Source organism: Myiozetetes cayanensis, unplaced genomic scaffold (assembly GCF_022539395.1).
Source record: "Myiozetetes cayanensis isolate MyiCay16 unplaced genomic scaffold, myiCay2020 scf7, whole genome shotgun sequence".
In the NCBI taxonomy this organism is placed as follows: domain Eukaryota; kingdom Metazoa; phylum Chordata; class Aves; order Passeriformes; family Tyrannidae; genus Myiozetetes; species Myiozetetes cayanensis.
The window spans coordinates 9448129-9463367 of NW_026087964.1; the positions used below are offsets into that span (position 1 = coordinate 9448129).

The 15239-nt window shown below is 38.8% G+C and overlaps 1 protein-coding gene across 2 annotated transcripts in view; it reads right to left on the reverse strand.

Annotated features, from left to right (window-relative positions):
- Positions 1–15239, reverse strand: part of STK32B (serine/threonine kinase 32B) — a 173548-nt gene that overhangs the window by 31881 nt on the left and 126428 nt on the right. Inside the window, exons 6-7 of one of the 2 annotated variants that reach the window (XM_050338591.1) lie at positions 14930–15019; positions 1463–1566 (exon numbers count right to left, since the gene is read on the reverse strand). In XM_050338591.1, the coding sequence (XP_050194548.1) occupies positions 1463–1566; positions 14930–15019 (194 nt within the window). The remainder of the gene's footprint in view (positions 1–1462; positions 1567–14929; positions 15020–15239) is intronic. The other variant, XM_050338592.1, reaches the window with a different exon arrangement.

Below are 15239 nucleotides of genomic sequence, written 5' to 3' on the forward strand. Positions count from 1 at the left end.
TTTTTATTAAAAAAAAAAAAAAAGAAAAAAAAGGAAAAAAAAAGAATTAGTCTCAATTTTGCTTTGTAAGACTGTATGGATCTTGGTAAATGGATATCAGCCTATATAATTTTTTCATTTATTAAAGTGAATTTGTCACATTAAAGGGATCTTTTGTAATTAGTCTTGGGAATTCAGCTTTCCTTACACAACCATTCATTGTCGTTCTTTCTTGGAGACACTCACTGGTGAAAGGGTTAATATAAAACCATCAGGATGTTCTCTTATTTTACTGTAGGTGCAGGTAGTACTACTGTCTGTGACTAGGGTTGAGGAGGATTTATGCTTATCACTGCCAGACCTTAACTTCTCCATTTTGATAAGAACGTCACCTTAAAAACTCCCTAATTTTTGAGAATGATGGTAGACAAAAGTTGCTAATGCTTTGGTTTTGTTTTTGTGGTTTTTTTTTCAAAAAAGGTTTTTAATACTCCTGTGCTCTGAGAGTAGAAGCAGTCTTTGCATGGGAGAGATCTTTGCATCAGGAGCATGGCTTTTGCCATTTCTGTGGAAATACAAAATAGACTGGCCAAGTTCTAGGCCTATGAAAAATGTAGCTTCTGAAGTAACAATACGTCAACTCTCTGAAATTTACTTTTCCAGCTAAAAGTGGGAATAGTAACTCTTTATTTCTGTTTTCCTTTATCTGTCATCCTATGTGAAATTGTGAGATCTTTTGGGATGGATTGTTTGGCAGGACAAGGTAGCAGAGCTGTGTTAGTGTCATATGATAACAAATATTTCTTCCTTTAAAACAGCATACTGCAATGCAGTAAAATCCCCTTTACAAAACATGAACTAAAAGTAATTCCTCCCCTTCATCCTCCCACATTGCTACTTGAGCTATGTTATCATCCTGAAATAGTATAGAGATAACTGTTTTCCATAGGGAATAGTAAATATTTAAACAACGAGCTACAATCCTTTGAACCAAAATGGAAAAGAAATTGCTATTACCTTCTGTGATATTTGACCATGCTCAGGAAGATTTTTCATTAAGCTTATTCACATAATTGATTAGATAAGAAAGAAATGCACTGGCAGATAAGCATTTTCTATAGTTGAGCCAAGCATCTTAAACTATTACATTAGACCTTCTATGGTATTAGCCGAGAGAATCAAAGCTATAATAGAGTCTGACGTAACTCAACTTCTATTTGGAAGAAAATACCATTGTTTGCAATTCAGCACTGTGGAGAAGCCTTTAAACATTAGGCCTTTCCTTAGCCAAACCAAGTCAAACTTTCGTAATGTATTTGAGGGTGAGGTGAAACTTTCCCGAGAATGTTTTCATCTGGTATAGAACCAGGACAACATTCCTGACCTGAGCCTTGTACACTCAAATTTTATCATGAAAAGTGCATTCAGAGGCACTACAAACTTGAGGCTTCTGTTAAATAACAACAAACCCAATCATCCTTACCCAACCCCTCAGTAATTCATATGCTGTAATTCCTAGTGACCACCAGTCTACCGGGTATGAGTATCCTGGGCCTCCATCCATAAAAGCCTGGAACACTTCTGGAGCTAAAACAGTAAATCAAATCAAACAAAAAGCATTTAATTAATGTTAGACTATGGAGCATTAATATTCACAGCTGAAAAATCAACAAAGACTCAACTAACTGCAATTAAATACGTTTATAAGCAGAGCATTTTTGGGATGCAGTTGCAGTGTCTTGGTTTACTGACAGCAAGCAACCTTCACTGGCCAAGGTTTTTCAAAAGTAATTTGATATATGAATAAAAATAACTCACAGGAAGAGAATTCCTAATCTGAAGTGTGACTTAGAACCTTTAGGATAATGTAAACATCATATGGGAAAAATATCTGCAAGCGAGATGGTTCTTTGTGATTGATTGAGGTGTTGAACATTGTAAATCTCATCTTTATGCTACATTTGGATAAAACTAATCAGACAGGTTGTAAAGATATTCCACATAGGGAAGTGGTAGTTAAATAGAAATCCTGACACTGATTTTATGCTGTGAGAAACTGTCATTACTGGAAGTAAACAAACTTTCAATAAAGTAATGAATTCCATAAAAATAAGTTCTGTGGAGAAAAAAAATAATCTTTTCAAAACAAGAATTCAGTTCACTAATTTTAGGGAAAAGAAACCAAACCAAACTGCACTAAATAATGCCACTGTAGTTTCTTCAGAAAATCAGATGTAAATGAGAGAGGACATGAAATGAAATGAAAACTCAGTCATGCTTGTCTAATGATTTAACAGCAGAATCTCAGTACATTTTGTGAAAACAACACTTTCACTGGAGATTTTCTAAACAACATTATTCCCAGCCATAACATCATGCTAGATTACAATTACCATGTGAGCCTCCTCTGGCCATGATGCCGAGTCTAATGTACCATATTACCACCTGATTACCACGGCATCACTTTGTAATGTGCTTATTGCAGTGACTAATGTAGTCTGGTCACACTTACTTCTGACTGACAGTTTGGGATTTGACTATTTATGGCATTTAGAGAAGCACTTTCAATGAACAAAAAGGCATTCCTTTTAGAGGAGTGTTTGCAGTCCTTGCATTATGGATGGTAACATAGTAATTTACAACTCCAGTCCTGACTTCAGAAAATCTTCAAGAATCAAACATTCTAGAGGATTTCAACATCCATTAATTAGTTATAGCAAAGCTCTAATCTGTAGAATAAAAATCAGTGAATGAATGAAAGTGGTCTTATATTCTTTGACCAACAGGACCATCTTTAAACATGTTAGGTATGAGGTCTGCAGGCACCTAAATAAAGATTTTTCTGGAATATGTGCGTTTGGAGAAAAGATGACCTGTGGATCTCTGGCAGAGGCAAATCTGTGCTATGATCCAGTATGACATGAATCAGCAATGCCACAGGAATCATTACACTGAGTTAACTCTATCTCACCTCCAGATGATACAGCTTCACTTGGCATGCTGTATCTTCATGTGTGCTTCCACTCTTGTTTGAGTGCTGCTGGTGTGTAGGTACATCTTACAGGTGCACAGACTATAGGATAGATAGGTGCTAAGAGGGTAAGTGGGATTTTTTGGGTTACTTTAGTGGATCAATGCACCTAAATTGCACATCAGGCACCAAAGTTATATTTTGAATATCACTGTAGGCTCCATGTAGTGAAGGTTTGCTCGATTTAGCCCCATTAGTTATGGGTTTTGCCCACTGTGCCTAGATGATGTATAATATCTCATTACAGAAAATAGCCTTTGTGGCATTTTTACTGAGCTATGCAGGTATAATATTGGTTTCGCTCTTTCTTTTATAGTTTTAACATTGCAATAATGAGACAGATCACCATCTGATTTCTGTGAAATAGAGGTGAAAGTACTTTATTAATGTAACCTATGACATTGCCAGAATGGTGCAGCTGTTTTGCTAATTTAGTGATTGAGTTATTGACTTTTATTTTATTTTCTTGTTCTAAAAGCTTCAAGGTCAACTCACCCTACATTAAGCAGATCAGCAGAAAATGCTTTCTTTCGCCCTGGAGTTTTGAAACTGTTTTCTCACCTTAAACCAATGGCATTTTTAGGTCAAAACATGAGCAGTTAGGGTCCTGATTTTTAAAGCAGATAGCCCTTTTCCCCCTGCTTTGGCAGTATTATTTTCAGTCCAGCTGGAATGCCTCTTTGCATTCCATCAGCTCCAATGAAGCAGTTGTAAACACTCATTTCACAAGGTGAGGGGGGAACTGACAGAAGGTGCAATGTGATTTACAGTATCCTACATACAGGTTTTTTCTCAGGGTGAAATCTCAACCATATTGAAGCCAAAAGACCTTTTCCCAGTTTGACAAGGCTGTTAAACACCCATTTCACACTAAGCTTGTGCTTAATGTGTCTAAAAGTCTTTTTGAGCTGAAACATTAGGTGTAAATGAAGGACTCCAGGATGTATGGCAGACTTCTGGAGTTTGCCTGCTTGTTCAGAAACAGAGCATGATTTTACAGAAAATCATGGCAGCAGGCCCTCCAAGTCATGGGGTTAGCCAAGTTCTGAAGAACTAGAGCTGTGAAATACAGTGCATAACATTAGATTTTGCTGTAAGAAATAACTATGTCAGGAGAACCAATTTGGAGTTCAAACTGGCTAGGATAAAAGCAAATAAAAAATCTGAAAGGAAAGTCGAAATTCTGCATTGATTTTCTTTACAATTGTTATTTAAATAGACTATCTGTAGTCTTTTAAAATTTGAATTTGATCCCAGGCTCAGCTTGGACAGCCATCCTGCAGCCTGCTCTGGGTAGGTTCTTCCAAAGAATGATCAGATTTGAGCTTGCCAGCTTGGAGCAAGGACAACAGCTCTGCTGTGTGCACCCGTTCTGCACACATTCTCTTGCCATAACAGATTCAGGATGAGAAGAATACTTTGTCTTTTACCCCCCTCATCTACCTAGATGGAAGTATTCTGCCTTCAAGAGTGAGAGAGTGCCTGCAAGAACAAGTGTTTCAGATCTTTTTCCTCAAGCAGTTTCTACAGAACAAAGGCTTTTCAGGAAAATAAAAGGGTTTAATAATGGGTTTGATCCTGCAGATTCTTTTGGCCAAGAGCTGTAGTTACTATAACATACAGTTAAAGGGAAGGTAGTAGATGTTTGCGTGGCAGACACAAAACTTTTAAATAGTGAAAACTAAACCAAAAGTAAATGAAAAGCAATGGCAAGTCTAGCAGCAAGAGTGAATTCAAAGACAAGTGGAGAAGTGTTGCAATTGGTAGATCCCACAGGTATTCACAGCTCCCCATGGACTAATGTCTTTGATACGACAAAGAATTGCTTTCCTAGAGCTGCCCAATGAATGCCTCCAGCAGCAGGATCCTGGTGCAGCCTCACTGCTCACCCTGCTTTGAGCAGAGTTGGACTAAAGGCTCTTGAGGTCCCAACTAACACAAATAACTCCATACAATCTTGTGATCCTAAGAAAGCTCAAGCAACCACCTCCTCACAGCACATCTGAGTGGGATGACAGAGGCAGCTAAAACCAGGAGCCTCAGTGGGATCTTTACAGCCTTTTCCTATTGGCAGTCATCATGAATTCCATGGGCTCTTCACCTCTGCTCAGACACCTGAAAAACCTGTCAAACAAAGTACTGGGAACTAGAACTCAGAAGCAATGCAGTCTTCTTGTTTAGGGTATTGCTTTTCATGTTTGGTAGAAGTGTGCTCCGACACCTTTCATGCAATATTTTGGTAACTACAAAAACAGACCCTTTAAATATTAATGACATTCCAAGCTGGAACATATCTGTACTAATTTTAATGGAGCAAACAATGAAATCAGGAATGTCTTTGTCTTATATGATAATGGATAAATGAACATATTTATCTTCAGCAACTAGCCTAGCTGAAAGTCCTTCCATTTCTTTCATAATTTATATTTTTCTCTTAATAATATACATTCATGATTTCATTGTTTATCTGCTTTGTTTTCTTGAAAAATGACATAAATGAACCCACTTTTTGCTGCATTGTGTGCTTCTGTGCATTCCTTGCTAATCCTTAATACGTATTTCCAGTTAATTTTTTTCCCAACTTAAAAAATTGAAATAAATACCCTTCAAAGGATTTTGTCTTTTGTTTTTTGGTGCTTTTGCGCTGTGTCTTTCTAGTATCTATCTATCTAGTATCTATGATACCATATCACTGCAGACTGTAGAAAGTAAATAACTGATTATTTCTCTGTAAAATAAAACCATAGTGGAGAACAGCTCACAAAAAACCTGAACGTGAAAGTAAATCTGGTGGGTCTGCATTCACCTCAGAAGAAATGGCTTACTGGGATATCCATACTCCTGTTCACTAGGTTTGTGCAAGAGAAATTATAAACAAATCAATTCATATATATAACAACCCACTGCAATTGTCATAGCAGTTAGATGATCTACAGTGTGAATTATGTAGATGATTCATCTCATATTGTATGCATATTTTCCTAAAGATCTGTAATAAAAATAAAGTTAAAAAATGGAAAATAAATGTAACTTGTTAGTAATTATTCGCTTTTTTTTTTTGAAAGTTATCAATATCTAAAAATATGATTCCTGAACTTGAAATAATAGAGAATATCACTGTAAATACAAAACCAAATTTTCACTATTTTTTCCTATTGTAAAAGAGTATTTCATACAAAATGCTTTGAACAAGGCTTTCTGAAAATCTTCTGAGTATTCGTAAGTATCACTTAACTTCATAAATTGTAATTCAGGCCTGAAATTCAGGCCATTTTTAATTTGGTGCCCAAAGGTGAGTTTGAAAATGCTGTCCAGGTTAAAATGGTCGATTTGAGGTCTATCACTTGGTGTGGCTGGCACAAAGAATAGCTGTTATTATTTCTGATGGAGCACACTGTTTAATCATATAGATAATTCATCAGAATAAATCATAAAATGGGGAGCTTGGAGTGTGTCTGATAGAAATCCCAAATAGCATGATGTGGCATTGCTTTTCTGATGAACTGATTGAAGTTTTACTTCCTCAGCAAGAAACTAATCAAAGAGTGCCCAGTGTACCTACCTGCCACTACCTGGAGTCTGCCAAGTGTTGATTAAGAAGCTTACAGAGCTATTGCTTATTTTGGGGCATTACTGCCTTACATAGGCTGCTTTGAAACTCTGCAAAATTGATGAGAGGGGAAAGAAAAATGAAATGGACACATTAAACCTTTCTTCGAGTGGCTTTTACTACATACTAACAAATCAGGATATTTAAGCAATAACTTGCAAGCGAGTCTTGCAAGATGGATCAGTTGTAAGGACCTGACTGTTTGTCAACTAAACTCTAACAGCTAAATGTTGCAAATAAGAGCTGGTCATCAGTTCCCACAAAGTGCCCTGTGCCAATGTTATCAGCATGAGAAACTGAAAATAAAACAGAAAAATAAAACCATAGTGGCTTGGTCTCAAGTTTTTTTAGATGATCCAGTTCAGGTGGATATATCCAAAACCTTTCTTAACATTGTTCACCCAGTTGTCTAGCTACAGCTTTCTGAAGTCTATTTGCATTTCAGCAGAGATCCTATGTGTCAATAAGGGGAATAAGAGGTTTGTGGTTTACAGCAAGGGTTGCAAAGCAACTACACTTTGCTGTAGTCATTGTAGCAAAACATATTTCAGTAACATGGGTTTTATTGTAATGCCTGAGATTTCATAGATTAGAAAATAGATTCCAGTGTGACATTAACTGAGATTCAGCATAATACCATGCTGCCAGGTATCATTCTCCTTCCACATATTAGTTCCTGATCTTGGGAAAAAATTATATATATATATAAATTGATATATACATATATATACAATGCACACAGTATAAGCAATATTTTGATTGACTAGCACAGGATAAGCTGTTGAAAGCTTAGACCTTTCCAAATTTTAAATGTGTGAATGACTTGATGTATATAACACATTCATAGTTTCACCTTGCTGAATCAGGTTTAAAGGATGACAGATTGAGATGAATAAAAAATGAACTCGATTTTTGGAATAATATTCCAAGAACCTTGAACTGATATGGTTCAGTGAAATATTAATTGCTTTCTCAGCACTGTGATGAGAAAATATTAATTTTCACTTTCCTCTGAGAAGTAAATTCAGGGGTCAGTAACTTTTCTAGGTCATGGTTTAAATAGAAATCAGAAATCAAGCTGCAGTAATGACAAGTGATCTTCTATCCAGAGTAGAAGCTGTTTTAAGAGCTAAATGGAAGAAAACAACTTCCTTCTCCCTGAATATAAACGTGGATTTGGTAAACTATCAATTTACCTCCTAGTGTTTACTTTCTCATGTGCTAAAAGGGTCTAAATTATAATGGTGAGCTTTCTGACTCAGAGGTTCAGGCTAGCCAGCTCCTAACTTCTATTGTATAAGGCAAAGTGCTACTTAAAGCCTGGCCATGCTGGGATGATTTTCTAGTCTGAGGTCTAGTCTAGTTATAGGCATGTAACTGATTTTGGACCATTATTCGCACAATACACCCCAATAGTTTTAATACTCGTGCTAATGCAATTATTCAATCAAAGTAAATAATTTATATACCATTACCTAAGAACAGATATGACATTTAGAATGCCTTATTAGTTTGCCATATGGCCATATAACCTCTCCTGCCCTTACTCAGTTTGCTGTCCTCATACAACCCTCTGCATTACTCAACCACTGAACAGAACTCACTTACTGCCCTTGCACAAAGAAGCCCTTAGTGCCTAAACATCTGGATCAGCCTCAGAGAAACAACCTCAAGTTGCTAGCCCTGTTGAAAGAAAGCCCAGCAGCAATGAGTCTCCCACTATTGAATATGAAATTATAAAGAATTACCATCCTTACTCCATTCAAAAGCTCACAGTGGCTGCAGGGCCAGTTTTTCTAGCAATCTGTAGAAGGGATTTTGTCTAAAAATATTCATGTGCTGTTTGGAAGATTGGCCTGGTGTATGGACAGCAGCTGTTCTGCCCCAGTACTGAAATTAAATGTCTGGATAACTGGGAATTCGTATGACAGACTGTGTAGCTGACACATTAGAAGGACTCTGGGATTAGAACATGGTGCTAATAATGCCAAGGTCTCAGGTTCAACCCCTGTACAGGCCATTCACTGAAGAGTTGGATTCAGTGATCCATGTGGGTCCCTTCTAATGCAGAATATTCTGTGGCTCTGTAACCATTACATACTCCTGCCTCACATACTCCTAGGGTTAGCAGATATCCTTGCACCAGTTTATGGATGCAAAAACCTGGGGCACTTGTGTGGCATGACCAAAGAACAGGAGTTATCCAGGGGGCAGAAAGGCCCGGCTGAGCTGCTGGAAATCCCCACTTATTGACCTGTTTGCCACCTCCTCTGGACATCTACTCCCCTTCAGATGTGCCTGCAGAGCTCCACAACAGATCAGTCTCTTTCAGGCAGATAATAAATAAATAAAAAATAATAAATAAATAAAAAATAATAAATAATAACAAATGAACAAACTAATTAATAAGAAGCTCAAACCAAAACTATCACTTGAACTCAGAGTGGAGTTTTTATTGACTGAAATAGTCAAAGAAATGATTATACTAGTAGTCTTGTTAGAAGATCTCAAAGGATGGTAGCAGGTCAGAGGACACAGAGTTGAAGAGCAGCTGCAAGTAATAACTTCTTTCCTGATCTCCTGAAGTTTTTCAGCTGCTTATGTTCCTACTCATTAATGTCAGAGTGGAACAAAAATCTGAATACCTGCTTGCAGTCCTTAATGCCCTCAGCCACGTTGCTCCTACCACAAGCTGCAAACCCCATCAGTATGGTGAGTATTTGTTTCAGCACCTCAAAGTCTCACATGACCACTCTCGGTTCCTGCTTATCAGAACAAACAGAAGCCTCCTGCCTCATGTTGGTGTTGTGATATTTCCCCAGGATCAAAAGGGCAGGTAAGCGAGATCACCAGAGAAAGTCTGCAGCCAGACAGTCAAACCCTCCATAGGAAAAGGGTGGGATTTTTAAAAACCTAAACACTGCCTTAACTTCAATCACATGAGGTACAAAACAACATTTCAGAGCACTGGTTAGTATGAGTGCAAGAAAAACCCAACTTGAAATTTATCCCTGATACATTTTAACTATCTCAGGAAAAATTTAGCCCTACAGCATACTTTTTTTACCTGCAAGGTTGATATCAGGACATCCAGTAGCTTTGTTCTGAGTCCAATAGTACTCCCACACAGTATTAATTAATAAATATGGATGATTCATACATTTTAGAAGTTCAGTGGACCACTGTAAATCCACAATCCTCTGGTAATCTCAGGTACACAGTCATTCTTCATCACGACAGCAACCTATGAAAGGAGCTGTGAAAAGCTGAGATAACAAGCCTGTAGAATAGGAAAGGAGTAGCTGAACCTTTTCACATAATTTATGGCTGATTTTATTGGCTTTGGATTTTTGTCAGGTGTGCTTGTATCATAAAATGTTTTTTAATGGTTTGATTTGAAGAAAAGTCAAGTGACAGTGCATTATTTGGGTAATTTCAGTCTCTGCTGAGAAAAACATCAAAACCTCTATCTAGCCCCCCAAACCCTCCTACCACTAGAAACAAACAAACAAACAAAACCCAACAAACAAACAAACCCCAAAACAAACCCTAAACCTGTGAATGGAAAGTTTTTGCAATGCTCACAAATAATACACAGATGTATGGAAATTGATCATTCCAAAACATTTCAGTTAGGAAAAAGCATGTGCTATAAAACACAAATACACATAAACTATGCCAAAGTGAGGAATAAAGAAAAGGTGATACCTGTCACGTTTTCTACATTTGTTGTAATATTTAACTTTTGGTTTTGTAACTGAGCACCCTGATGCAGGGTAGAGGGCCATCACTGCAGATGAGTGTCAGCACAGAGCATGTTCTTTGAGACACAAATGTGTTTCTTGCAGCCTTGTTTATGAGGGAGCAATTTAAGAAATGTCAGTTTGTTTGGTTGGTTTTTTCCCTCATAAAAATGGAACAGTGTTGAAAGTGGTAAAGACTTACACAGGTTCTTCTGGTCAGGCAAATGTACCCTTCCCTTACACATGGGAGGCCTAAGCAATTGCCTTTTGCAGGAAGAAAGAGCCACAGCTGAACACCCCAAGCACAGGCTGCAACCAGGGACCATGTCTTGCCCTGCACTGGCTTTCCTGGCCCACACCTCATGCAGAGTGGAGGGGCTTCTCCACAAATTCATATGTTGGCAGCAGCTGTGCCTGACAAAAGCCAGCCTGGTCTTAAAGGACATTTGGCATTGTTTGCCAGTGTAGGATGACAGCCTGAAACCTTGAGTTTTAATAAAGAGCTATTCCTACAATAGAACTTAAGCACAGGTGTTACAGAGGGTTTGAGCAGTGAATTTGTAATGGTAAAACCTGGCATGGGTGACACACGATTTTCCCAAAACAGCTGAAGGCACATATTGACTTCCACAGCCACAGGCACCTAAACAGTACAAGGACTCCCAAACTCTAAGAAGCTGATTTCACTTCAGCATTTCAGGTCAATGGCTTTGAAAAAAAGCTGCAGAAGCAGCTGGAAGTATCTTGCCTCACCAGGCTGTTGATCTTGTTCCTTTTACATACACTGTGTCCATGTTTTTGTTGCCTATCTGTGGCAGGTATTTCACTTGTCTGAATGAATTGGCTGGGAAGGGGAACACAGAGAAATTGCCAGGGTTTCTGGAGGAACATTCAGGTTCAGGTACATTGCATTTTGCATAACCATTTAATAAGCAGGGAAGTAGGCAGGGAATGTTTCAGGCTGAGAAAGACTTAGGGGCAAAAAGGCTAATGTGAAGTGGGATTAAGAAAAGGCTGCAGGAGCTGACTCACACCATGCTTAGCATTACAAGATAGGCATCTTAATCAGAACAGCTAGGGCATTTTTACAACACAATATCAATTCACTGTGTTTTTTTCCTGAATACCAGTTTTATGCAGTCATGCTGCATGTGAGCAAATCACTCCCTAGCAATTTCTCAGCCTGTTTCAATCAGATTTCAAAGAGGAATGGAGGCTTTAGAGATAACATTTTTCTGTTTATTTCCTTAAATTGGCCATAGGAACGAGAGAAATCCTATAAGTGCCTCTGCTAAGGCAAAAGCTGGAGAGTGCCCTCATATCTGGCTAAATATAACAGGATCCGCATGGGAGTAAGCTTTTATAAACCTTCAAGAGGGGAAAAAGCTTTCATCACATCTCATACTGTCATCATTGTAAAAACCAGCATAGCATAAGGCATGTCTTACAGAAAAGACTTAGTTTCCTTGGTTCTGGTACTCAGCAAGTACCTTGCTTGAAGGTGACTTCATCTTTTTACACCAAGGTTAAAGTGTGATCTGAGTTCCTGGTAATGAACCTGGTAATGAAAGCTTACCACCAACCAAAATTCTGGGTTTTTTTTCTATTTCTCTGACAGTCTAAATTGCTCAGGAGAAGCCACATGGGAAGCCTTTGATACTGTCTTAAAACCAGAAATCACTACAACTGAAAAGTCTTTGTAGTACTTCACTGAAGTTATAATTCTGCACAAAATGAAACGTGTAAACTAAGAGGAAAGCAGCACCAATGAATGTCTGGCCTTCCTGTCAAACTCTTAATATTTGGTTTGTTGAAGCTTTGATATCCAAACTGTGCCACAGAGTATCCTCACCTATCACTTTTCATCAAAACAGAGGATTTTTGCAGTTCTAAAAGCTTTCCTGCCTTCTCACAGCTCTATTTGTCGAAATAAATTCAAGGATGACTCTTCTGACTCTTTCTGAGTGGCAAAGACTGTACTTGTGGATTTTGCAGTGTCTTTGCATTTCCAAGAGGTGAGGAAGGCACACTGGAGAAAAAGTAAGCTGAATAGAATAATAGAATCAGCTGGGTTGGAAAGGACCTCTGAGATCATCAAGTCCAACCCTTGATCCAACACTGCAGTGATCACTAGACCATGGCACTGAGTGCCACTTTGTCTCATCTTAAAAACCTCCAGTGATGGTGAATCCACCACTTCCCTGGGCAGCCCATTCCAATGCCTGATTACCCTCTCTGTATAGAATTTCTTCCTAATATCTAACCTAAACCTCCCCTGGTAGAGCTTAAGACCATGCCCTCTTGTCTTACTGATAACTGCCTGGGAAAAGAGACCGACCCCCACCTGGCTACAACCTCCTTTCAGGGAGTTGTAGAGAGTGATGAGGTCACCCCTGAGCCTCCTCTTCTCCAGGCTAAACAACCCCAGCTCCCTCAGCCTCTCCTCACAGGACTTGTGCTCAAGTCCCTTCACCAGCCTCGTTGCTCTTCTCTGGACCCGCTCCAGCACCTCAATATCCTTCCTGAACTGAGGGGCCCAGAGCTGAACACAATACTCAAGGTGCGGCCTCACCAGCGCTGAGTACAGGGGAAGGATCACTTCCCTGCTCCTGCTGGCCACACTGTTCCTGATCCAGGCCAGGATGCCATTGGCCTTCTCGGCCACCTGGGCACTCTACTGGCTCATGTTCAGCTTCCTGTCAATCCAAACTCCCAAGTTCTTTTCTGCCTGGCTGTTCTCCAGCCACTCTGTCCCCAGCCTGTAGCACTGCAGGGGTTGTTGTGGCCGAAGTGCAGGACCCGGCACTTGACCTTGTTGAACTTCATCCCTCTGGAATCATCCCAACCCTCCAGTCTGTCCATGGTGCCATAACCTCTTCATAAAGAGAAGGAGAGCATTCTTCTTGTACTGTTTCTTCTTGTGAGGAGACCTGATGTGCGGGGTGGAAGGTTCAGAGGCAGAACAGCTACATGAGCTGAGGTGAACTAAGACCGGATTCATTAGTGCACAAAGGTAAAATCTTTTCCCTATCTCCCATCTTTCCCTTGACCTCTTTATGCTCTGTATCACATGACTGTGCAGTGCTGCTCACCTCATCTAAGCAGAGTCACTGAACTAGACACTCAGCAAGCTAACCTGTACAAAAGGCTGCAAAAAGTTAAATCTAAATCCTCATTCCTTTGCATAACTTAAATATTTGAATCAGGACTACATGAAATGTTTTGAGAGATTTCTAAGCTTATGCATTCATCAACTACAAAGATATAGACTGGTGCACAGGTCCTGAGCCCACTGTGGCCACACACAGATTATTGTGTCTGTTTACTGTCCAGACAGGACTGCTGAGCACAAGCTGCTCCGGGCAATAGACTTAGCTCCTGCTGGCTGTTGATTTGTACCAAAAAACATATCATATCTGAAAAAACAACTCTGATCCAGTGCCTGGGAGTGCTCTGCCACAGTCTCACAGCTGGTGTGGAGGCACCCTGCAGACGCCTGCATGCTTCACGTGCAGGGTGGTACAGTGCTCCTTGTGCTGTGAAAAATATCAGTGTCAATTCCTGTTCCTTGGGCACATGCTTTTACTCCTGTGCTAATATTCAGAAGTGTGGTAACGCAGTGGCCTTTGGTTCTCCCCAATTACATTTTCATAACTTGATAATTTACCAATATTTCACCACTGCATGAGTGTTAGGTGTTCTCTGAGGAAGTCTGATAGAAAAAGGCTCTTGGAGACAACACTTATCTCTTAAATACATAATTTCCTGAATCCCAATATATTTAGTCTTAGGCTAGTCATCTGCTCAGGCAATGACAATTCCATATACAGAAAGAATTAAAACATCAGATGTGTAGGAAGCCACAAATAGGACAAATGACACATAGACCTAGTCAAGGAAGTTAGCCTAACTTTGGTTGGATGAATGACCTTCAGGAGATGCCTTCTATCCTTCAGCTCAGGGGAAGTTTGAATTATTAACTTATCCAAGATGCTTAAGCTTTAGACACATGAGGACAGGTGAACTGAATTTTACTCTCCCAACTTTCAATCAATCATGCATTTTAAATATATAATTAAAAATATTAAATGGTCCTAAAAGCCAGAAAGCAAGAACTTCAGTAGTCACTTACAGAGAACTCTAATTTTAAACAGACACATTTTTGAGGAACTCAGCATAGCAAAGCAATTAAGTATGGGCCTAAATACTTTTAAACCTACATTATATGTTCTCTAGTAGGTCATAGTCACAGTGGTGCTAATCAATCATATATCCTTGTCTCAAGTTTTGGTGGTTTACAAGAAGTAATGCAGCTGAAATTTTCATTAATTTGTTTCACAAACCCAAACAGTACCTGACCAGAAGTGGTGTAAAGATCAAGCTCCTGCTTAAAACAGCACACAAACAACATTCTCCCTCTCCCATGTTTTCCATTGCTAAAACACATATACTGTCAAAAAGAGAAATTGATCACAACCTTTTACAACTTAAAATCCTTTTAACATACCATTAGTCAAGCTTAGTGTGTGACTTTTCTTACATTTTTCAATGGTTTTTAAAACTTACCCATATAGGGTTTTGTGCCAGCCATAGAAGAAGCTTTTTCTGAGCCTTTCACTATGGTTGCTATGTTAAAGTCGGTGATATGAACATGTCCTGCAATTACATAAAGTAGAAACGGAAATTAAAATAGCACTCCATACAAATATTCCTCTCTTTATTTAACATTTAAGTGATAATGGAAAGAAAATTAATTGGAAATATTCATAATATTAATGAAAACCTATTATTAAATCTTACTCACAACTAGAAAAATCAGGTTGGAAGCAAACTGATGGAATACTCTTCCTGTGAGGTTTCACTTGCTACCTGTTTG